The following is a 24,026-nucleotide window of genomic DNA, read 5'->3' as shown; positions in this document are numbered from 1 at the left end:
GAGTGCAAGACCCGGAAATATATAGCCCAAGGGAAAGAGAGGGACAGGAAGGACAGCAGACCGGAAACTAGGGACAGGACAGAGAAGGAGCGCCCCCTGGCTGCAGAGGACGTGACAGTACCCCCCCCTTCATGGGCGGCTCCCGACGCCCATACAAATAAATAAGCTGCACAGCACTGGGGGGAGGAAAAACCTCATTTAACTGAAAGGAAACCTCCGGGAATCCACGGCTGAGAGCTACCCCTTCCTCCGGGGTATAAACCTTTATTGGGTGGAGGAAGGGGGGGTAGAGAAGAGCTCCGGAGACTAAAAACAAAAAAGTACACAAGCACAAACACAACAGACAAAAACCTGGGAAAGACCAGGGAGACGAACCACAAAAAAAAATAGGAACCAAAAACAGGTAGGAACCAAGGTTCCGAGACACAGAGAGCAGGGGGGACCAAAAAGGAGGGGAAACCAGGAAGAAAAAAATCAAAACAAAAGGCAAAAAACAAGAAAAAAAAACACAAAAACCCCGGGGAAAAATACCGCAGACTGGGCAAATGGCACGTTCACATTCTAACGCTGATATCGGAGTGGACAACCTGAGGAAAGCCAGACCGAAGTCCGCTCACAGACACAGATGCCCGGAGTGATATCCAGCAAAAGAATGGAGGAACGGCAAATGGGCACGTTCACATACTAACGCTGATATCGGAGTGGACAACCTGAGGAAAGCCAGACCGAAGCCCGCTCACAGACACAGATGCCCGGAGTGATATCCAGCGAAAGACATGGAGGAACGGCAGAAAGCTTACCATTCTATCACTGGTATCGGAGAGAGCCAGACCAGGAAGAGCCAGGCACAAGAACCCGCTCCAGACACAGAAGCTCGGAGTGATATCCAGTAATAAGAATAGGCAAGCCAGCTCAACATTCAATCACTGATATCGGAGTGATCTACCCGAGGAAAGCCAGGTACAGGACCCGCTCACAGGCACGGAAGATCGGAGTTATATCCAGTGATTAGAATAGAGGAACTGAAAAAAAAAAAACAGCACAGAGAACAAGAAAAAAGAAACTGCGGCAAGACAAAAAAAAAAAACGCCGCTCGCGGGGTCAGTAGGTGGCTCAGCATTCTGTCACGGACGTCCAAAGGGACAAACCGTGGGGAGCAGGAGAGCGGAAAAAGACCCATATGTGTAGCGGCGAGACGGGAAAAAGGCCCGGGCTCATAGTGCAAAGAGTTCAGGAATGCCGTATAGAAACCTATGCCCTCAGGGAGCGGACATGGGGCGCCCTGGTGCTAGGCGGGTCTCAGGACATCCGAACGTCAATGCTGAGCCAGGACAGAGTGCAAGACCCGGAAATATATAGCCCAAGGGAAAGAGAGGGACAGGAAGGACAGCAGACCGGAAACTAGGGACAGGACAGAGAAGGAGCGCCCCCTGGCTGCAGAGGACGTGACACTGGGTTTAAATCCCAGCGGTGCCTTTCTTCCTGTCTCCTTGCATCGTTTATTGTTATAGACAACATGCTTCTGCATTAAGTTTAATGGAGGTGTTTATTTAGTTTTTGGCACAACTTGTTTTTCAAGAAATCCACACATTGCGAAAGATAAAATGCTCATCTTTGTTATCAGTGCAAAAGAATTACTGCCAGCTGGCAAGAAAATGACAACGATTTTTTTTTACTTTAGCCAAAAATCTGTGAATGTAGAAAAATACGACATGTGTCAGTTTCTATGGCACACTCAATCAGGGTGTGCTTCAGTTAAATACAATGTTCGTAGATCAAATGCACCCAGAGACACACTTCGAATTAATCCGATCTAAACATTACCTTCTCTAAATGTGATTGAGTTTCTTTGCACGTCCTTAGCCATCTTGATGTTTGCAGAGATTTTCAACTTTTGACACGAGTCAAACTACAAGTAAATAGTTGAGTACCTAAGTCAATATCACCGGGAATGTGAATATAAATGTAAACATCAATATTTCTGCTGTCTCCTGAGAAAAACAAGTATAGAGTCAAAACACAATAAATAATGCTAGAAAATTATTCAGTTAACACCCAGATGTGACAAAACACATTTAAGACTTACATCCCCTTTAAATATGTATTTCCTTAATATCAGTTCTCTTCCCTCCCCAGGATACCTGCAAATTCACTATAGCATATTAAAAGCTGTGTGTAAGTCTTACATGTGTTCTGTTACATCTGGGTGTTAAATTAATAGATGTGTTGTGTTATTTAATATGATTTGACTCCACGCTTGTGTTTCTCGGGAGACAGCAGAAATATTGGGGATTTGCGGCTACAGAAAATAATGTGAACTTTACAGGCAAAAGTTAGGTTACGTTAAAGAAACAAAAACTTATTGTCACCTAAAGTGAAATCTAAAGTCTTCTGATCCGTAATCAGACACGTTATCCATTGTGCCATTGGCGTTTGCATTGCATTCCTATACAGCACCACATTGAGTTCAGAGCCGCTACTAGTAATACATCGCCCCGGTCAAAAGTTTCTCAGATTCATGTGTTTTGTACGTGTGTCTAATTACTACGTCTTTCATTATGTCTGGTTTAAAATAATGTATCTTAAAAACAGAGAAAGGGTTTATGAGTCTCCCTGAAATTCACACACGAAGAATAAAAAATATCGCGTTTAAAAAGAATACAGAGATGCCGGCGATAGAAAACGGAGCGTCTTAAGTGCGCGCTATCACTGAACTAAACTCCCGATCGATAGGTTTGCCGGCGGCTTTCTAATTGTGTTAGGAAGAGCAAATAGTCCACAGTGTACATTTTAAAGGTCTAAGCAAAACAATCAGACGTAAGGATTATTCAGAACAGGAGCCTCTACTTCTTTGTATACTGAGCTTTCGGGTGAACGTCAAAGTGAAAGACAAATTCGCAATTCACTTTTTGATTAAGGAACAAGAAAACACCATCCTTCAAACTGGATTCAGACCAGGGACATAAGACATACTCGCTGCTTTTTCTACAGTTTTAAGAGCTAGCAACTGAGCTATCGAGAAGTCTAAAATAAACGTTTTGTCACACGCGTAGCCCAATGTAGTGTAGTGTTCCTCTTTATTTAAATCCCAGTTCGACATCAAAATACTCACTCCCATAGTCTCGTTTAGTAGAAAAAATGGACCAGGCTTCTACTCTATAAACGTCAATAGTTCTTATAAAACATTTGAAGGGATATCAGTGCAGGCAGAAATTGACTCTTTTTCTTTATGATTTGGTTTTGATTTTGAATCGTTATATTATTAAGTTTGTGCTTTCTCTGTTTTTATCATATTGTGAACTTATTTTTTAAACAAATGCTTACAAAGGCAAACAGGGCACACAGTACAAGCTACTGTGCACTTTTGGGAGTATATGAGGTTCGATATAAAATCGCAAAAAAAAAGGAGAAAATACCCCAGACTGCGTGTAAAGTCCTCCTTGAGGTATGCTTTCAAAATAGCTGCACCAGGCACTTGGACACAGATAAACACAGGGATTTAAAATTCAGGAATATGAATGGTCAATTGCTTACAGATGGGTTTTTACGTTTCGTATTTAGCGATTTGTGTATAAATCTTTTAACAATTCATTAAAATGCTAACAATATGTAAAATAAAAACAACAGCAACGTTAAATGGCAGGGAGACGGGCAGTTTTTTTTTTTACAATCAGATTCCAATCTCTAATGCTGTGTTTGAGAGCTGTGTGTGAGAGCTTACTGTACATAACTTTCCTTTTCTCACATTTTCTGAAAACTATTCCAAAGGGGCACCTGTCACAGACGTCCAAAGGGACTAACCATGGGGAGTAGGAGAGCGGAAAAAGACCCATATGCGTAGCGGCGAGACGGGAAAAAGGCCCGGGCTCATTAGTGCAAAGAGTTCAGGAATGCCGTATAGAAACTTATGCCCTCAGGGAGCGGACGTGGGGCGCCCTGGTGCTAGGCGGGTCTCAGGACATCCGAACGTCAATGCTGAGCAACGACAGAGTACAAGACCCGGAAATATATAACCCAAGGGAAAGAGAGGGACAGGAAGGACAGCAGGTTGGAAACTAGGAACAGGAACAGAGAAGGAGCGCCCTCTGGCTGCAGAGGGCGTGACAGTACCCCCCCTTCATGCCAAGCACCCTGTCAAGATGTGAGTCACTCTTGAATCAGAGCTGGGTGACACGGGCTTCTGTTCTGATATGGTTGTACGAGAAGCAGGAGGAATCGCTTCACTCGTATGAAGCATGAGCTGAATCAGGAGTGAGACATTTCGTGTGTTTGTGCATATGTCAACGCCTGACCTACATCGTAAAACTAAAACTAAATTAAAAACTAACATTAAGTTGTCAGAGACATTCATTTATATACAAACAAGAGACAGACAAAGTAATAATTCTTCATTAACTTGTCCTACACTGATCAGACTATTTGAAATTGTCTGATTCAGCCTGTGCAGTTCGTGCTAATTAGAACAACGCCAGTACTGAACCCTCATCACCGAACAGACTATTTAGCACAAGTTCAGCTGCTCGCCAGCTTTGTTACACACAGTTTTGCATTGCTATTGAGCTCAGAGCAGGAGCTGATCTTCAGACAGTACCGTGTTAAGTAGTCTGCAGCTTCGTGCAAAACAGTTCGACAGTTCATTGCAATTTACCCAACGTGTTTTCTATAGCTTTCAGCTGCAGTTAATTTACATAAAGAAAATCTACTACTGGTTTAAAAGCAACATGAGTCAGACAGGAGTCAAACCTACAATCTTCTGATCCAAAGTCAGATGCATTATACATTACACCACTGGCCCTAACCTTATGGTGCTCAACAGCACCATAGTGACCTCAGTGCCACTACTAGTAATGCATCACCCCCATCCAAAATTTCTAAGTAAAAAACTATACTAAGTAAGACAACTATACTTGTCTGTTTAAAAATATGATATCTTTAAAAAAGACAAAGGGTTTGTGTGTCACGCAAAAGTTTTGATTCATTTTGAATGCAAAGTAAAACCATTTTCATCCAAGAAATCATAAATTTGTCTCATCCTCCATACTATAATCCTCTCTTGTAGTAGTAAAACATTTTGAATTCAACAGAACAATATATTAAAGGAACAAGTAATAGGTTTATTCCATGCTGAAAAGAGAAGAGAGAAAACACAATGTTTCAGCTATGAAAACTTCTTCAGGTTTGTTTTCTCTCTTCTCTTTTCAGCATGGATTAAACCTACAATATTACTTGTTTCTTTGCAGATATGCATGCTGAAGTAGCTATTCACCTGAATATATTAAACGTTTCATCTATTAACATAATGTTCTCCTGAATAACTACTCAAAAGAAGCCACAGCTCAGGTGTTAGAGAGATTTGAAATCAGATCGATGGATTTAGAGTCCAGACTGCGAACCAACAGCTGATACAGGTCTTTTACAGAACCGTATTGATTTTTTCTACTTTGTCCCTGTGCCATCATTGTCCTGCTTGCAGCCGAGCCCGACACACAGTACCATCTGGTTTCTGTCGCTGGGCACTCACCCTGTGGTCCATGTGGGTCCTAATGCCCCAGTATAATGACAGGGACACGAAACTGTAAACAGGTGCCGCCCGTCGGCTGAGAAGTAAAACTGAGGTCCTGACTCTCTCTGGCCTTTAAAAATCCCAGGTCGTCTCTTGAAAGAGTAGGGGTGTAACCCCAGCATCCTGGCCCAATTTTCCAATGGCTCTTATCAGTCATGGCCTCCTAATAATCCCCATCTATTAACTGGCTTCATTACTCTGCTCTCCTCCCCACTGATTGTTGATGTGTGGTGAGCATTTTTGCACAGTATGGCTGCCGTTGCATCATCAAGGTGGGGCTGCACATTGGTGGCGGTAGTGGGATTCCCCATTACCTGTAAAGCGCTTTGAGTGGAGTGTCCAGAAAAGCGCTATATAAGTGTAAGTGATGATAATAATAATAATAATAATAATAATAATAATTATTATTATTATTATTATTATTATTATTATGTAAATTGCAATAAAAATATAATATTTGTTTCAAAATCGATTAATGTAAAAACTGATAAAGCTAATGCTTTTTTCAGGGCTATATCTACTTAAAAAAAAAAGAGAAGTGAAATTTGGAGAAGATGCACCAACGGGTGCCTTCACATCTCCAGCTTAAGTCTCGCCTGTAGCTGCGAGAAGGTTAAAAGAACACAAGTGATCTGTAGACGATGTTCGGGGAAGAGATAATTCTGTTTTCAACACAGGGAGTGAGAATGAGCTCAGTCCGGCTCCCAGCAGAATCCATTCTGGTTTGGTTACTGTTAGACTGTGCATCTGAGGCTCTTTAGATCACAACGTGAAAAAAAAAACAATTGCTCACATCGAGAGGAAGGGAAGATATCATGTTTAAAAAATCAGAACCGAAGATTTGGATCTGGGGCCTCATACTTATCAAATTATTAAAATAACAGTTATTAAAATATTAGATTGTGTTTCTATAACATTTCGTGCACACTACGCCATTTTTATCTAAAAATAAAACAACAGCCACAACAAGGGCTTTACACGCAGTCTGGGGTATTTTCCCCTTTTAGATTTTTGCCACTTTATATCGAACCTGTTATACTCCCAAAAATGCACAGTAGATTGTACTTAATAAAAATGTACAATTCACCGCTGGTATAAACAGATGTGTGCCGTGTCTGCCTTTGTAAGCATTTGTTTAAAAAATAAGTCCACAATACGATAAAAACACAGAAAGCACAAAGTTAATAATACAACCATACAAAATCAATACCAAATCATAAAGCCAATTAAGTAGCTATCCTTTGAAAACAGAGAACACCTTTATATCTACAAAAAACTTGACATTTGCATTACAAAATGTATTTTTGAATTACAAAGCAGACAGAGTAGTCCTTTAATTCATAGATCAGATCTTGGCCAAAACAAGACAATCAGACAGGAGCTGAATTCGGAACAGGAGCCTCTGCTTCGTCGTTTATTGAGCTTTTGATCAACGACTGAATTAAACAGATTCACTATTTTAACTCTTTGATTAAAATACACAAGAAGCACCTTCCTTCAAGCCAGAGTTGAACCAACAACCTAAGGATTCCAAAGTGTTTTTATTACAGTTCCCCACTCTACCAACTGAGCTATCGAAGGGATATCAGGAGCTGCTCTCTGGCACATACTGCCCAATGTAGTGAAATATTCCGGATGAGTAAAATCCCAGATCGACATTGTTTCCAACTCCTTTCCTTAGTCTTTTTTACCTTGAATTTAAGCCACAAACCAGGATTCTATTGTATAAACTTCTGGGGATATTAAAACATGTTTGATGGGGCATCAATCATTCCAGGTGGAAATTGACTCTTTTTTTCTTGGGGGAAATGAGGAACAAAACTAAATGTCATTCTGTGTTTCTTAGAAGCATTATCACAGCTAATGCATGTAATGCCTTTAGTATGTGAAGGTGAGAGTTCAGTTATGCCAGGGAGTAAAGAGAACTGAAATTTAGAAAATTCATATTTAAATAGATTGCAAATCTTCAAAGTGTTCTGTCACTGCAAAATTATTACAGGGGTCTACCAGCTGCGATATGTGCTTGTTTTGGGACTATTTCCAATAAGTATCGCATTAGTAATTGTGTGTCCTTACTGGTATCTTTTAAACTGTGAGGGACATTCGGTTATATAGTCATAATCCGATTTTAACGTGTTCTGCATTTTAATTTACTGAACAGATAAATTGAAACGTTCTGATTCAGAGCCCCTGCAGTTAGCGCTAATTAGAACCACAACAATGCTCACGTGTCCTGAGCACCACACTGAGCACATGTTCAGCTGGGCTCTGACTTTGTTCAGCACGACTTCTTGTTGCAGTTGAGCTCAGAGCTAGAGATGATCTCCATATTCTACCGCACTAAGTACTTCGAAAGTTAGTACACAGTAAACACTTTTAAGTGGAGTCAGGTTTTTAAAAAATTAAACCAGCGCCCTGTCACAGAAAAGTACCCCGGTCTCCCGTGCAACAAGCGTAGGTACTCAGCACTGTACTAACGAAGAGCACTTATTCGCAGCTGAACGTGAGCTCTGTTTACTGTCAGCAGGCATTTCCTCATTTCCAATGACGTTTTCGCCTGCTCTCGGCTTTTTAAAGAGGGTCATAAACGCTCAAGAATTAATTCATGTGAGTTTGAAGTCTGTTTCTGTTGTCTCGGCTCTTGACAAAGAAAAGCCGTACGTTGGAGACTCCCTCTCTGAAGAAGTTTGCCGTCACCCTGCAAGAGAGAAGATCCATCATTCACCCAGGCAACCACTGAGACAATTAACATTAAACACGTGAAATGCGAGATGTTGTGATTTTTTTCCCACTTAAGGCTTCTATCGTTTCTACTCTAACGAGAAAAGCTTTTCATCAGAAGTGGGATTTGAACAAATGTCTCCAGGAGAAACTGCTAACTGACCGCAACGCCTTAGACAACGAGCCTTCCTGCCTGTGGTTATTGTATTGAATTAAATGTTTTATTTATTTATAAGAAAAAAGTGAAATCAAGTAATGAGGGAAACGTATTTTTTTCATGGAGGAAACTAGTACGAGCAAATGTAAAGTTTAGAGCAGCGCTTAATTAAAACGATCAGAAACCGAAAGCGCTTCTTTTGCGGAACAGTATATTCCAATACCGGTGGTTCTGCAGAAGAAATAAGCCGAACTCCAAACACTGTTGCCATTACGGCTACTCTGGCTGCAGCTGCTTTAAGATCTACTCAGCGGGGACAGGTTGTAGGAGTTCAGACTGTGTTGGCGCTGTCTAAATAACAGTGTGCGAATTTAAACTTATTTAAATAAGACTATTTACAATGTAATACATGCTCCAAAAGCGTTAATACTGCACTGGCTGCTATTTGAAACGCCTTCATAAATGACGCGTAATAGAGATTGATGCAGCTGGCTTTTATGCTTCACAATACATTGTGTAGCGTTTGCAGGTTCTTTTCAGAACTAAAGAACAGTGGAGACGCGGTTAACCAACCAAGCACTAGCTTTATTTAACAACCACACAAAAACCAAACACAGGATCTACACACACATGAGGAGACTGACGGAACACGTACACATATTTAGGGTGGTAATTACCTAACAACACACTATACTTTTACAGGACTACACAGGCCACTAGAATTACTAGGACATTATTTACACAGGTAGGGTCAGCCGCTGGTCATCGTGCTGACCCTCAGACTCTCCCCGGCTACCACTCCCAGCATGCCCAGCGGTACTACGAGCGCCTAGGGGCGCTTCCTCCTCACCACCAAGCGAGGATGTTACACTGCCCCCACCTGAAGCATCTGGCATCTGGCGTCTCGCCGACGTCGAACACCCCCCTCAGGCTGTACTCGTATTCGGCCAACTGCTGCGGAACCCTGCGTGAGCTGCCGCTGCGCCACGGTGACGGCTGGCGACCCACAGACGCCCCACTATCGGCCAGCTCCAGCCCCAGCTGCTCCTCTAGAGCCTCCCCACACGGCTCCTCCTCCGACAGCGCCAGCTTAGGGCTGAGGCCTTTGCGGCGGCGCGGGTTGTACACCCAAACTGAGTCCCCGGGCTGGAAGGCAGGTCCCCTGCAGCGCAGGTGGTAGTACCGCTTCTGCCGGACCCCCGCCTGTGTCAGGTGGGTCCGTGCAAAGCTGTGCACCCGCTGCATCCGCTGCCACAGGTCCCACTCGTAGTCCAGTCCAGCCGGCAGTGCCAACCCATTTTCGGGCGGCGGGCCGAAGACCAGGTCCACCGGGGTTCTTATTTCCCGGCCCAGCATGAGCGAGGCTGGGGTGCACCCGGTGGATTCCTGGACCGCGGTCCTGTACGCCCAGAGCGCAAGGGGGAGGTGGCAGTCCCAGTCCCGTTGGTGCCGGGACACCAGGGTGGCCAGCTGGGTGGTGAGCGTCCGATTAAACCGCTCCACCAACCCGTCGCTCTGGGGATGCAGCGGTGTGGTCCACGTCTTAGTGATCCCCAGGCGCTGGCACACTCTGGCGAAGACCTGGGACTCGAAGTTACGCCCCTGGTCACTGTGTAACTCCTCCGGCACCCCCAGCCTGGCAAACATCCCCTCCAGCAGTGGATCGGCCACCGTGGGGGCACTCTGGTCCGGGGGGGCGTAGGCCTCCGGCCACTTCGTAAAATAATCCATGGCCACCAAGACGTAGAGGTTCCCGGCCTCGGTGTGTGGAAACGGGCCCAAAACGTCCGCCCCCACCCGCTCCATAGGAGCCCCCACCTGGTGTTGTTGGAGGGGGGCCCGAGAGTGCTCAGGGGGACCCTTCTGCGCCACGCACACCGCACACGTTCGGCAGTACCGCTCCACGTCCCGGTGGGAAAGACCCCAATAAAAATGGCCTCGGAGACGCTGCAGGGTTTTTTTACCGCCGAAGTGCCCCACGCCCGGCTGGCCGTGCACCGCTCGGAGCACCGCCCTGCGGAGTGACCGAGGCACCACCAGCTGCCACCGTATCTCGCCACTGGAGGGTACCCGCCACCCCCGGCGCAGCACCCCGTCCTTTACCTCCAAGGCCTCCCACAGGGCGCAGAGGGCCTTGACAGACTTCGGGTGCGGGGCGAGCTCCTCTCGCGTAGGCCGCACTCCAGCTGCCCTCCAGCGGAGCACCGGCCCCACATCAGGATCAGCTGCCTGACGCTGTGCCAAGTCTGGCAGGCCCACCCCCAGCGGCCCCTCCCGGGCCGTGGCCGCGGTGCTCACCCCCGCCACGGTGCGGACAGCCTCCTCACGCTGCTCCCGCCGGGTGCAGTGGTGGCGTTCCGCGGCCTCGCAGGGGCGCCGCGAGAGAGCGTCGGCATTGAGATGGCAAGACCCTTCACAGTGCACGACAGTGAAGTCGTACTCCTGCAGGATCTCTATCCATCGCGCCATCTGCCCCTCCGGCTCCTTAAAGTGGAGCAGCCAGGTGAGGGACGCATGGTCGATCCTCAGCCGGAACCGGGTCCCGAACAGGTACGGCCTGAAGTGGTGGACCGCCGCCATCACCGCCAGCAGCTCGCGACGGCCTAGTCAAACCCCGACTTTAGTAGGCCACTATGCACTCCCCATCCGGCCCCTCCTGCGCCAACACCGCACCCAAACCGCACCCAAACCCGAGTCACTCGCGTCGGTGTCGAGAACATACGGCAACCGCGGGTCGGTGTAGGCCAGCACGGGGGCCCCCACCAGAGCTTCACGCAACCGGCCGAAGGCAGTCTCACCGCCCGAGTCCCAGCCGAAACGGCGGCAATTGTCGGTGAGGCGGTGCAGCGGGGCAGCGATGCTGGCAAAGTCCCGGACGAACCTCTGGTAGTACGAGGCCAACCCCAGAAAGCTGCGGAGCTCCGTGACGGTGTGTGGAGTCAGCCAGTCCCTCACTGCGGTGACCTTACCTGGGTCCGTAGCCATCCCTCGCGGTCCAACAACATGTCCCAGGAAGCTCACCTCCCGCCGCAGGAGCTCGCACTTGCGGGGGTTGAGCCTCAGGCCAGCACGGCGGATGCAGGCCAGCACCACCTGGAGGTTCGTCAAGGCCTGGTCGAAGCCCCGGGCATGAACCAGCAGATCGTCCAGATACAGCACACACTGGTTCCGCGGGACAGATGCCAGCACCCTCTCCATCAGCCTCTCGAACGTCGCCGGGGCATTACACAGGCCAAAAGGCATGACAGTAAACTGCCAGAGGCCCTGGCCGATAGAAAAGGCCGTCTTCGGGCGAGCATCGGGAGCAAGCGGTACCTGCCAGTAGCCGCAGCGGAGGTCCAGGGAGCTGAACCAGGTCGACCCGGTGATGTAGTCTAGGGCGTCATCTATCCTCGGCAGGGGGTAGGAATCTTTCTGGGTGACCTCATTCAGCTTGCGGTAGTTGACGCAGAATACTCCACGAGCCGTCTTTTTTTTTTACCAGTATAGCTGGCGCCGACCACGGGCTCGCGGAGGGCTCAATCACCCCCGCTGCGGCCATCTCCCGGATCTTTTCCTCGCCGGCGGTCCACTTGGCGTGAACCATGCGTCCCGGTGGGATGCGGATGGGCCGAGCGTCGCCGGTGTTGATCTCGTGTTGGACCAGGGCAGTGCGGGTGCAGTCCTCATCTATCGCCGCAAAGAGATCCTCGTTCTGGGCGAGTAGCGCCTGGAGCCGCTGCCGCTGGTCCTGATCGAGGCCCTCGCAGCTCCACTGGCAGAGATCCTCAACGGCGCGCCCCACTCGCTGCAGTACGTCCAGCCCCAGAATGCAGTCCTCCTGGATGGGTGCGAGGTAGCAGGGAAGGCGCACCGTCGCTGCACCCAGACGGAAGGCAAGCACCTGTTTCCCCCGCACTGCGGCGAGCTGTCCCATCACAGTCCTTAGCCGCAGGCTGGAGGCCTCCCATCCTGGGGGGTTGGTGCCCTCGGTGTTGGGGAGGATGCCCGGCCGGAGTAGGGTTACCGATGAACCGGTGTCGAGTAGGGCCAGGCAGGGTTGGTCCTCGATTTTGCAGTGGAGGTACAGGCCCCGGCTACAGCCGACTCGCCCCACGGTGGCGTGAGGGGCGCCGGTCTTAACAGCGCTCTCTGGAGCGGGGGTTGAGGTGTTCGAGGGGCGGCCTTCCCCAAGCTGAGTCGCCCCATTCCCGTTTCCCTACGCCGATCGAGGAGTGAGAGGTTCGGGTGCCTGGCAGAACCAGGCTCGGTGTCCTCTCTTCCCGCAGCGGTTGCAAATCAGCGTGCGGGGCTGTTCCGCAGGGGTTGCTGCCCGGGCTGGCTCTTCCCCCTTGCTGGATTCCTCCGTCGCCGTCTCGGTCAGCCAGCAGGGCGCACTGCGTCTGCTGGCACTTCCAGTCACCCCGAACACGGCCTCACCCCGTGTAGCAAGGGCCAAGGCCTGCTCCAGCGATGTTGGCGCGGCCAGCTGCACGTGGCGCCGCAGCTCCTCGGGTGAGAGGGCCTTGAGAAAAGCCTGGAGAGCCATCTCTCGCTGCACTTCCCGGGGGAAAGTTGGGTATCCTCGGCGGGCGAGGAACGCGACATCAGCGGCAACCGGGCCCAGTCGCTCTCCTGGTTGCCGCCGCCGCAGGGCCAGCCTCTCCCGCATCAAGTCTGGCGCCTCCTCTACACCGAAACGCAGCTGGAGAGCCGCCGCCAGCGCCGTGTATTCACCTCTGTCCTCCTCCGGGACATCCTCCGGGACCTGGCAGGCCACTCCTTCCATCTCAGCCCGGTTCCAGCCCTTCGTCCGGGCCACGACCTGGAACTGCGCCTCGTAGATTTCCCAAGGCGCTTCCCCATTGTAGCGACCTGTTCGCACCCGCGCCGATGGGTGTGGGAATCGCTGATCGGCTCCGGCAGGGAGAGTATCCTCTATCTGGGGTGCCCGCTGACCAGGAGTAGCAGCCAGTCGCCCCAATTCTACTGGTGGGACCACTATTGAATAACCATGGTAAGGGCTGTGGCCACCTGTCGCACCCAGGAGTTGCTCAGGCTCCCTATGTGCGCTGCCGATGGGTTTTGTTTCTTTCAGCGTCAGCCGGCGCTTAATAGAATTGGGTAGTGTCTGCCACGAGTTGTCCATTCTGCCCGCTTCTGACACCAATGTAGCATTTACAGGTTCTTTTCAAAACAAAGGACGAGTGGAGACGCGATTAACAAACAACCATTAGCTTTATTCGTTAACAACCACACAACACCAGAAGATATACATGCACATGAGGAGACTCAGCTAAAATGTTTTAAAAAGTGTGACAAAAGTACAAAATAACAACATTTATGGTTACTTCTATATTAAAATGAAGGTAAATATACCAAGATATTAAAATACAATTGTACAGTGCTAACCTAATGATGCCTGTGAAGTTTTCCAACAAATTTGAACTGCAATTCTGAAATATTATATCTGAGAATGCAAAGAGAGAACAAAGATCAAATTCAATCAGTGAAAATACAACAGTAGTTCATTAAACTAAGTTTCTTCCCTGAAATGATTTGTTTGCGAAGCACCAAGCACCCTTGAATGGATGGCGGAAATCAAATATACAGATGGATTGAGAGTGTGCTTTCCAACTTTTGTGTAACATTTTCTTTTGATAGGGCGGAGTTGTCTTCACAATCTGGATCCTCTATTATAGAGTAAAACAAACCTGAAAGTTGAAGATTTTAAGGACACTTGTGTTTTATTAAACAGTGTCTTAAACCTGAAAATGTAATTTGAAAAAAAAAACGCTATTGGACATTAGCTGGTGCCTTTTGTAATGATTTGGTGCGGTTCATTACATAATCTATTACTGAAGAGCCTTATTAAAATTTACACGAACCAGCTAGAAGTCGAACCTACAATCTTAAGATCCGAAATCAGATGCGTTATTTATTAAAACTCTAGTATATCACATAACCTGAATTCCCCCATAGTGTGCTCAGCGCCGCTACTAGTAATACACCGCCCCGTCTTAAATTTCAAAGTGTGAAACGTGTTTTCTGAATTTTTATGAGTTTTAAAATATAATCTCTTTAAATCAGACAAAGGGTTTATATTTCGCACTGAAATTCCGATTGATTGAGAATTCAAAGAAAGACTGTTTTCTTCCACAATACCGTGAAAGTATCACATCCACCAGACTCTCCAAGTTCTCCAGACCTTGCTGGGTGAGCATTTGCTCCGTTAAATAAGGTCACGTATCGTGTTAAATCATTTCTTCTCAACACCACAGTTCCTAGTGCACGTTTTCTCTATGAAAAAATACATTTTTCCCCTTGCACGATTTCTCGTTTTTTTATCAAAGCGTACAGAAAGAAGATAAAAGTAGAAACAGTGTCGCAAAAGAACTCTGTCACTGTTGGGATATGTCAAACGCATTGAACGACAGCATTTTTTTTCTTTAACCAAAAACCTGCATAGGGAGATCAAAACCCACTTGAAAAAATCCACTTGAGACGTTTTCGTTGGGGAGGAGGGTTGTGAAAGGGCAAAAAATAAATCTGTTCCGTTACGAACGGCGAAGGTCGCAGGTGATTCACTCCTCTTGACTAGGTCGCGCTAGGTGTTGCAGAGAAGTTTATATCAGGCTGAAGAAACTCCTCTTTCTCAGCTCCGCTTCTCTATTGTTTTGAAACTGTGGCCGCGCTAACGAATGACGTCATTATACTGCGCGACCCTGCATGTATTTCACCCACGTGTGAGTGACTGAATAATTTTCTTTAAAGAAAGTTGTTGTGTTTCTTCAAAATAACTTCAGGTTCTGAATACGTAACGTCTTGTCGACTGCGTTTATGCTTGAACAGAGCACAGCCCTGACAACAGGATCTGTGAAGAATAAAAAATAAGTTGTTCTGTTTAAACTTCGGAAGTCAGCCTTTGTTTCTGACCGACTCTGAAGAAGGATGGCGGAGTGCTTGTTAAATCTGCAAACCCAGCTTGACTCTTTCATGCACGTTTTGCTCAAATCGATCGTGTATGAATTGTCAGAAGTTTTTGGAAACAGGATGTGTGATTCGGAGGACGAGTTTCAAGACAAACTCCGCAGCGTCTCCCGGATCCTGGTGAGACGGGCCGTGTTTAAAATCACACAGTGTGTGGAGGACAGTGTCGGGAGTGAAATGGCGCAACTGAAGAAGGAAAACGAGAGCCTGAAGTGGAGATTGCAGCTGAGGGAGAAGGAGTCGGGAGCAGGAGGAGATCAGGAACAGACAGATCGTGTTGGACACACGCTTCCCTGTGAAGTCTCTGCAGAAATAAAAGAAGAAATGGATACGGAACTGCAGCTCTCAGGTCAGTGTGGTGACTTGTATGAAGTCAGTATGTGTGTTTAAAACCAGTGTCTATAACTTCCTCACCGGTGAGATTTTTTAAATAACAAACTTTATTTTAAAGAAAACATCTCGCAAGAGTAAACATTCTCGTTATCTAACAAACTATCAAACTGTCATCAAAAAACTTTCCTCACTGGTGAGAATATAGTGCAGAGATGCAGAGTGAAGTGGGAAAGACTTGTGATGTAGCAACGGGATTCTTTACTAGAAACTGAACTGTTTTGTCCGGTTAAGGTGCTGAAAACACCTCGTTCACATTCAACAATTGTTCCACTGAATCAATTTGTAACCCAACATCATTATGAAACAACATTTATAAATATTGTATTTACGTTGTATTGGTCTAGATTTAATATGTATACTAATGATTGTGTAAAAAAAATATTTCAATTGGTTTAAGTATTACCGTCCTCCACGGTCTGTGTCTGTATTAACTCCTCTGGAATATTAATCCAGTGTGTCTGTATTAACCTCTCTCTCTAAGTGCATTGTTTATGTACTGTACTGTGCAGTAAGTGTGTGTGAATCAACCCCTCTCTCTCTCAGTGCAGTGTTAATATACCGGAGTGTCCAGTCAGTGTGTCTGTATGAACCCCTCTCTCAGTACTGTGTTAATGTACTGTAGTGTTCAGTCAGCATGTCTCTATTAAGACCTCTCTCTCAGTGCAGTTTTAATGTAATGTTATGCCCAATCACTGTCTGTATTTACCCCTCTGTCTTAGTGTAGTGTTAATGTACTGTAGTGTGCAAGCAGTTTGTCTGTTAACCCACCTCTCTCTCTCAATGCATTGTTTATGTGCTGTAGTGTACAGTCAGTGTCTGTATTAACCCCTCTCTTTCAGTATAGTGTTAATGCACGGTAGTGTCCAGTCAGTCTGTCTGTGTTCACCCCTCTCTCTTAGTGCAGTGTTCATGTGCCCTCTCTCTCAGTGCAGTGTTAATGTACTGTTATGTCCAATCAGTGTCTGTATTTACCCCTCTGTCTCAGTGTAGTGTTAATGTACTGTAGGGTGCAGTCAATTTGTCTGTTAACCCACCTCTCTCTCTCAGTGCATTGTTAATGTGCTGAAGTGTCCAGTCAGTGTCTGGATTAACCCCTCTCTCTCAGTATAGTGTTAATGCTCTGTAGTGTCCAGTTAGTCAGTGTGTCTGTATTAACCTCTTTCTCTGATTGCAGTGTTAATGTTCTGTGGTGTCCACTCAGTCTGTATTGATCCCTCTCTCTCAGTGCACTGTTAATGTAAATATAATGTGATTGTGATATTATTACAGTAGACTTACTTTTTACATGGTAGTTAGGTTTCTGACAAAGCTAAATCAGAACACCTCCTTATACCCACATATTCCGCTATGTTTAAACAACCCAAATTGATTGTGAGTGTACTTGTATGCGTGTGTGTGGTTTAAAGCTTTTTAGATCACATGGCCTCAGCTATCACTACTATGCTGATGATACTCAAATATACATCCATACCAAACCTGACGCTGATGTGTCTGTCTCTATTCTATTTAGTTGCATCTCCCATATAAAATCTTGGATGACTCAAAATGTCCTTCATCTTAACTGTGACAAGACTGAAGTCATGCTTATTGGCACCACCCATCAACTTTGTAAAACCAATGCTGTAACTCTATCTGTAGATTTTCTTATACTTGAGCCTCAGTCTATATTGAAAAACTTGGGGATGATATTTGATGTTTGACCCATATGTGCAGCATGTTGTCAAAACATCTTTCATTCACTTCAAAAATATTTCTCCACTACGCCCTGTGTTATCACTAACTGTGGCTGAAAAGAGTTGTCTAATCTTGAATAGACTACTGTAACGCTCTACTCTCTGGGGACTCTAAATCCACATTGAACAAACTTCAGTATGTCCAAAATTCAGTAGCCAGAATCCTGACTAGGTCTAGTCACATTACTCCTATCCTGGAGTCCTTGCACTGGCTTCCTGTCAAGTTGCATGTCAACTTAACAATCCTCCTGCTCACCTATAAGCCTCTCCATGGCTTGGTACCTCAGTACCTGTCTGGGTTATCATCCTACTCCCCACCTCACAACCTTCGCTCTTCTAATTGTGTTCTCCTATCTGTCCCCAAGTCCGTCTACAATCAATGGGTGAGATGGCCTTCTCCTATTATGCCCCAAAGCTCTGGAACTCTCTCCCCAAGGATATCAGAGAGTCACCTTCTCTAAACTCCTTCAAATCCAGACTCAAAACCTTCTTCTTTAGAAGACCCTTCATTGAACTATTCTTTACCCCTCTGCTCCTACTGTATTTAGTACCACCATCTACTGTCTCCTCTAACTGTGTGTTCTCATCATGCTTATTTTGTGTATTTTTTGTTGTTGGCATTCTGTAAAATGCTTTGAGAAGCCACCTTTAAAGGTGCTATATAAAATAAAGTTTTTTATTATTATTATAAAGATTTTGTCTTGTTCTGTTTACAGGTTCAGAGGCCAGTGCTCTCTCTGAGGCTGGGGAAAGGGCTCCTCTTGAACAGAAGCACAGTGAGGAGGAGTGGGGCTCCAGTCTGATGCAGGAGACAGAGCTCACTGCTCCAGAAGGGAAAAAGACTCTCAGTGAGCAGCACACAGAGAGCAGACAGATTGTTGAGGTTCTGGACTCTGTGCCCATGATGAAGATGGAGTCTGAGAGTGAGACACCTGGGCGCTTAGTATGTGATGATTTTACAAAGAAGATGAATAATCTGGACTCGAACAATATTACACAAGGTTGTAATGAACTGGGCTGTGTCTCTGTACAAGAGCACAGTGAAGAACTGGATGTCTTTAATCTTACAGAGCAGGACATGGAGCCCCAGTTGATTGACTGTGCAGAGCAGCAGACTGATGTACCTAGTGAAGAAAACATTGTTGAGATACAGCACAGAGAGGAGAGTCAGTACAGGGAGGAGCAACAGCAGCTCCTACAGGGCTTGATAATTAGGCCTTGTTCTGTTCAAGTGGAGAGACTGTCATTGCACAGTCTCAAACAATCATGCAATCCCTTAGCATCTGATGACTTTACACACAGGTTTAATAATCTGGTTACTCAGAAAATTGTTGAAAGTTTTAATGAACTGGAGAGTGTGTCTGTTCTTGGGCAAAGAGAGGAACAACTGAATGAACTGGGCGGTTTTAGTCTCAGAGAGCTGGAGAAGGAGCCCCAGATGATTCACACTGCTGAGCAGAACACTGAGGGACATAATGAAGAAAACAAATCTCACTTTCATCACACAGAGCAAGACCATTCCATGGAGCATTTTCAGAATAAGAGACCCCAGCATGATCAGAGGATGAGGAAGAATCACTCAAGGCCTTGCTCCGATGGAGTGGACAAACTGCTATTATGGCACAGGGAGGAGGAGCGTTTCTGTCAGTCTAGCATTTCAAAACCCTACCGGCACCTTCACACAGGAGAGAGACCATTCAGCTGCAGTCAGTGTGGGAAGAGTTTTAGACAATCAAGTAACTTAATAACCCACCAGCGCATTCACACAGGAGAGAGGCCTTTCAGCTGCAGTCAGTGTGGGAAGAGTTTTAGTCGGTCAGGTGACTTAAAAACCCACAAGCGCATTCACACAGGAGAGAGGCCGTTCAGCTGCAGTCAGTGTGGGAAGAGTTTTAGTCGGTCAGATGACTTAAAAACACACCAGCGCATTCACACAGGAGAGAGACCATTCAGCTGCAGTCAGTGTGGGAAGAGTTTTATTCGGTCAAGTACCTTAATAACCCACCAGCGCATTCACACAGTGGAGAGGCCGTTCAGCTGCAGTCAGTGTGGGAAGAGTTTTAGTAAAAGAAACCACTTACAATCACACCAGCGCATTCACACAGGGGAGAGACCGTTCAGCTGCAGTCAGTGTGGGAAGAGTTTTAGTCAGTCAGGCGACTTAACAAGCCACCAGCGCATTCACACAGGAGAGAGACCATTCAGCTGCAGACAGTGTGGGAAGAGTTTTAGTCGGTCAGGTGACTTAAAAACCCACCAGCGCATTCATACAGGAGAGAGACCGTTCAGCTGCAGTCAGTGTGGGAAGAGTTTTAGTCGGTCAGATGTCTTAAAAACCCACCAGCGTATTCACACAGGAGAGAGATAATTCAGCTGCAGTTAGTGTGGGAAGAGTTTTTTTCCAGTCAGGTGACTTAAAAACACCAATCTAGTCACCAGGTCAGTCACCAGTCAAGTCAACTAAAATGTCTTTTAGTGCAAGTAGGTAGATGCATCAGCATGTGACATCCGAAAAAGGCTCCACTGTCGAAACATTTATTTTCTTCTCTTTTCAGCAAACCTTTACTTGTTCCTAAAATATCTATTAGTCATAGTCACCCACTTTTGAGTTCGTCTGGTCCATTAAATTTTGACTATACTCTTATTTACAGTTGACTAAAATAGAAATAGCTCTTGTCACAGAGTTTAATTTGTGTATAGTAAAATGTTTTTAGTTTAATTCAATTTTAAAATGAATTAGGTCTACATTGAATTAATTTCTAAATTGAATTGAATTCCTTATACCCTTGGAATGTTAATTATAGTCATGTTTAATTTACAATTAAGACTGTCTCATTGGATAGGCTTGTTATTGTTTAACAGCTTTTAACTTACCATGTTAAGCAAAGAATGTGTGTAAAACAGATTAAGATCCTTAACTGTCACTCTTAAGGGAAAAAAAAGTCACACATCTGATTAAATTCTACAGAAAGAGCTCAAAGTCTGTGTTGCACAATCTAAAGTGTATTTATCCCCAGGGAGGATATATATATCAAATACAAGAAATATTTATGCAATAAAGGGTACAAAATAAAGAATAAGATATTGTATGAATCTCTTTTAATAAGAAAATCTATTTTGGCACCATTAGTAATAATTCTATATTTTAATGTTTTTTTTCACTGCAGCTATTTTTTTTTAAACAAGACAGGACAAGCAATATATACAGTGCCTTCAGAAAATATTCACATCCCATTGTTTATTTCTCATTCTGCTGTGTTGCAAAGTCAAATTAAATCATATTTGAATGGGATTTTTTCCACTCCTGTAGAAGCAATTCTCTGTAATGTTAAGTATTTAGAATGGAAAATTACTTAATTGATAAGTATTCACTCCCTTTGTTTTAACAACCTAATTTGGGTCAATTATCTTGAGAGATCACACTTAATACATTAACAAGGTACACCTGTGTTCATTTCAAATTCACTGGTGTTCAATTGCTTGATAAATTGCACAATAAATATCACTGACTGTCAAAAAAACCATCAACAACAGGCAATGTTCAAAACAGCAAAAAGATAACAGGTTATGTGCAAAAACATGCATAAACAGAATGAAATAAAGGGAATGAAATTATGGGGATCTACCTCTACCATACATTGACATGTATGGTAGAGGTAGATTTTCAATGTGTGTTTGGGTTTTTGGTAAGAAAGAAAGAAGGCGCTGTGAGTTTCAGATCATAGGTGAGAGGTGAGGTGAGAGTGAGAGAAGCTGGGAGTTTAATAGTTTGATAATGCAGGGGTAAGAACTGTCTCTGAGTCTGGTAGTCCAGGCCCGAATGCTCCGGTACCGTTTTCCAGATGGTAGCAGATCATAAAGTCTGTAGCTGGGGTGTGTCAGGTCTTTGATGATGCTTAGAGCTTTCCTCAAGCACCGTCTGTCATTAATGTCCTGTATAGATGGGAGGGCAACCCCAGTGATAGACTGGGCAGTTTTCACCACCCGCTGTAGGGCTTTGCAGTCAGAAGCACTGCAGTTGCCATACCACACTGTGATGCAGCCTGTCAGTGTGCTTTCTGTAGTGCATCTGTAAAAGTTAGTGAGGATCTGGGGAGATATCTTAGCCTTCTTCAACCGTCTTAGGAAGTACAGGCGCTGTTGCGCTTTCTTGATCAGACAGGTGGTGTTGAGAGACCATGTGAGGTTCTCGGTGATATGGACGCCAAGGAATTCCAAGTTACTGACCCTTTCAACTTAAGCACATTGTGAAAGGTGTTGATGGGGTCTGTTAATTTAGCCTCAAACAAAAGTTAAACTAAGATGCCATAAAGCTGATTTGCTTTAGCAGCCCCAGTGACTTAACGTTACATAATAACAGACAGGAACAACACCCACAGACAGGACAAACCAGACCAATGTCTGCTGCATATCAAAGGGCAGAACCTAGAGCAAGACAGAGTAGGACAAGAAGTAATTATATATCAAAGAACAGGACAAGCACTCAGATTGTGAAACAAACTTTCTTCTGACTGTATATATAAGAGCTGGGAAACCCTTGCAGTTTGTCTGTTCTGTGGGGCAGACCCAGCGCGCGTTGTCGGACTTATTGAGCTCAATAAAACTGAATCCACACAAGACTGTGTCCTGCTAAGGAAGCTAAGGTTAATAATATTATTAATAATATGAGTATAGACCAGTTGTGCTAGCAGTTTAATCACCAGTGACTGCTGAGCTGAGTGTTAAGTGAGGAGTTGGCCCTGTATGCTAACACCAGACTCATATTCACTGACCTCAAGGGTACTTGTAAGTGTGATGGCAGCTCCGCTGGCAGCACTGATAGATCTGGAGATGGTATCTAGTCCAGATAAAACAGGGTCGGTTCTAGACCACTTAAGGAGGAGTATTATAAGGGCTAAAGGTAAAGGGAACATGGAAACAAAAGTTATGTATTTAGATTGAAATAAAACATAATAAAAATAATAATTGCTTACACTTTTATAGTGCTTTTCTGGACACTCCACTCAAAGCGCTTTACAGGTAATGAGGACTCCCCTCCACTGCCACCAATGTGCAGTCCCACCTGGATGATGCAACAGCAGCCATAGTGCGCCAGAACGCTCACCACACATCAGCTCTCAGTGGGAAGGAGAGCAGAGTAATGAAGCCAGTGCAGAGATGGGGATTATTAGGAGGCCATGATTAGTAAGGGCTAATGGGAAATTTGGCCAGGACACCAGGGTTACACCCCTACTCTTTTTCAAGAAACACCCTGGGATTTTTAATGACCACAGAGATTCGGGACTTCGGTTTTACATCTCATCTGAAGGACGGCGCCTGTTTAAAGTGTAGTGTCCCCGTCACTATAATGGGGCACTAGGACCCACATGGACCACAGGGTGAGCGCCCCCTGCAGGCCCCACTAACACCTCATCCAGCAGCAACCTTCCCAGGAGGTCTCCCATCCAGGTACTGACCAGGCTCACACCTGCTGAGCTTCAGTGGGTTGCCAGTTGTGAGTTGCAGCTGCTGCTAAATGAATGGCGATAGTATTGTTGTTAAGTTATGAGAATATGGGGAGGGAATTAATATTAGCAATGCTAAGTCAAGAAAAGAAGACAAACAACTTTTAAAAAAAGTTAAAAGAAGGGTTGTGCGACAAGCAAAAAGGGTAAAAAAACAGGTAGTGATGGGCTGCGAGAGGTGGCGATGACGGAGAAGAATGTGAGGTGTGGAGAGGACAGAAGTATAAGCCTGGATGGGTGATAGAAGAAAGAACTGGAGTATAAATGTAAAGAATAACCTTCTGCCTTCCACCTCATAACCCTGGTGAGGCAAGAAAGAATAATACAGCACACAATAGCACAGAACGTGTGCTCAAAAGTACGATAAGTAAAAAAAAAATTGGATTGCAATCTGATTGGAAGTAACAAACATTGCTTGTTGAAAAAAACTGAATGGAATACGTGATACTGTGTTTATTAAAAGTTACACAGCCGTTAAAATAGATACATGTAAAAGTAAAATGGACGCTGTCATTTCGTATAGTTTTCACTGGGATGTTATTTTGTTCAGTCTTTTTATCTGTTATCTACCCGTAGAGTCTACAGTTTTAATCAATAATTTACTACTTATGTCTGTGAAACAGTGAGAGGGAGCTCCCATTCCTCATTCAAACTAATCAAAGCTACTGATGAGGAAAGAAAGAGTTGAGTAACTATAACTCATTTCCCTCTTCAGGTAAAAAGTGTATAAAACACGATTGTGATTTGGAGAAAAGTTGTCAATGATTTGTTATTATGTCAAAAGTATTTTCCGTTCAGATTTGAGTGTATTTGTTAAATTATATTGAGTTATTAGAACAAAGTTGGTAGCGCCAATCCTCATAGTTAGCATAAAGGCCATGTATTTGGTATGTTAAATGAAATTTGAATTTAATTTTAAATTAAATTAAATTTGAATGTTAAATGAAATGAAATTTGAAATTAGCAATTTAGTTCATGTTCGGTAA

General features: G+C 45.1%; 2 protein-coding genes across 2 annotated transcripts in view; both read left to right on the top strand.

Moving 5' to 3' along the window:
* Window positions 1-24,026, top strand: part of LOC148666806 (zona pellucida sperm-binding protein 3-like) — a 109,364-nt gene that overhangs the window by 54,837 nt on the left and 30,501 nt on the right. The window lies entirely within an intron of this gene.
* LOC148666810 (uncharacterized) lies at window positions 15,265-22,153 on the top strand. Its single transcript, XM_088632442.1, has 2 exons — window positions 15,265-15,759; window positions 18,253-22,153. The coding sequence occupies exons 1-2, from the start codon at window positions 15,372-15,374 to the stop codon at window positions 19,902-19,904; spliced, it is 2,040 nt and encodes a 679-aa protein (XP_088488568.1). The 5' UTR covers window positions 15,265-15,371; the 3' UTR covers window positions 19,905-22,153.

This window comes from Lepisosteus platostomus, chromosome 5, assembly GCF_059453375.1.
Source record: "Lepisosteus platostomus isolate fLepPlt1 chromosome 5, fLepPlt1.hap1, whole genome shotgun sequence".
In the NCBI taxonomy this organism is placed as follows: domain Eukaryota; kingdom Metazoa; phylum Chordata; class Actinopteri; order Semionotiformes; family Lepisosteidae; genus Lepisosteus; species Lepisosteus platostomus.
Note: the sequence above shows the minus strand (reverse complement) of the source record. Positions and strands in the feature narration are given on the sequence as shown.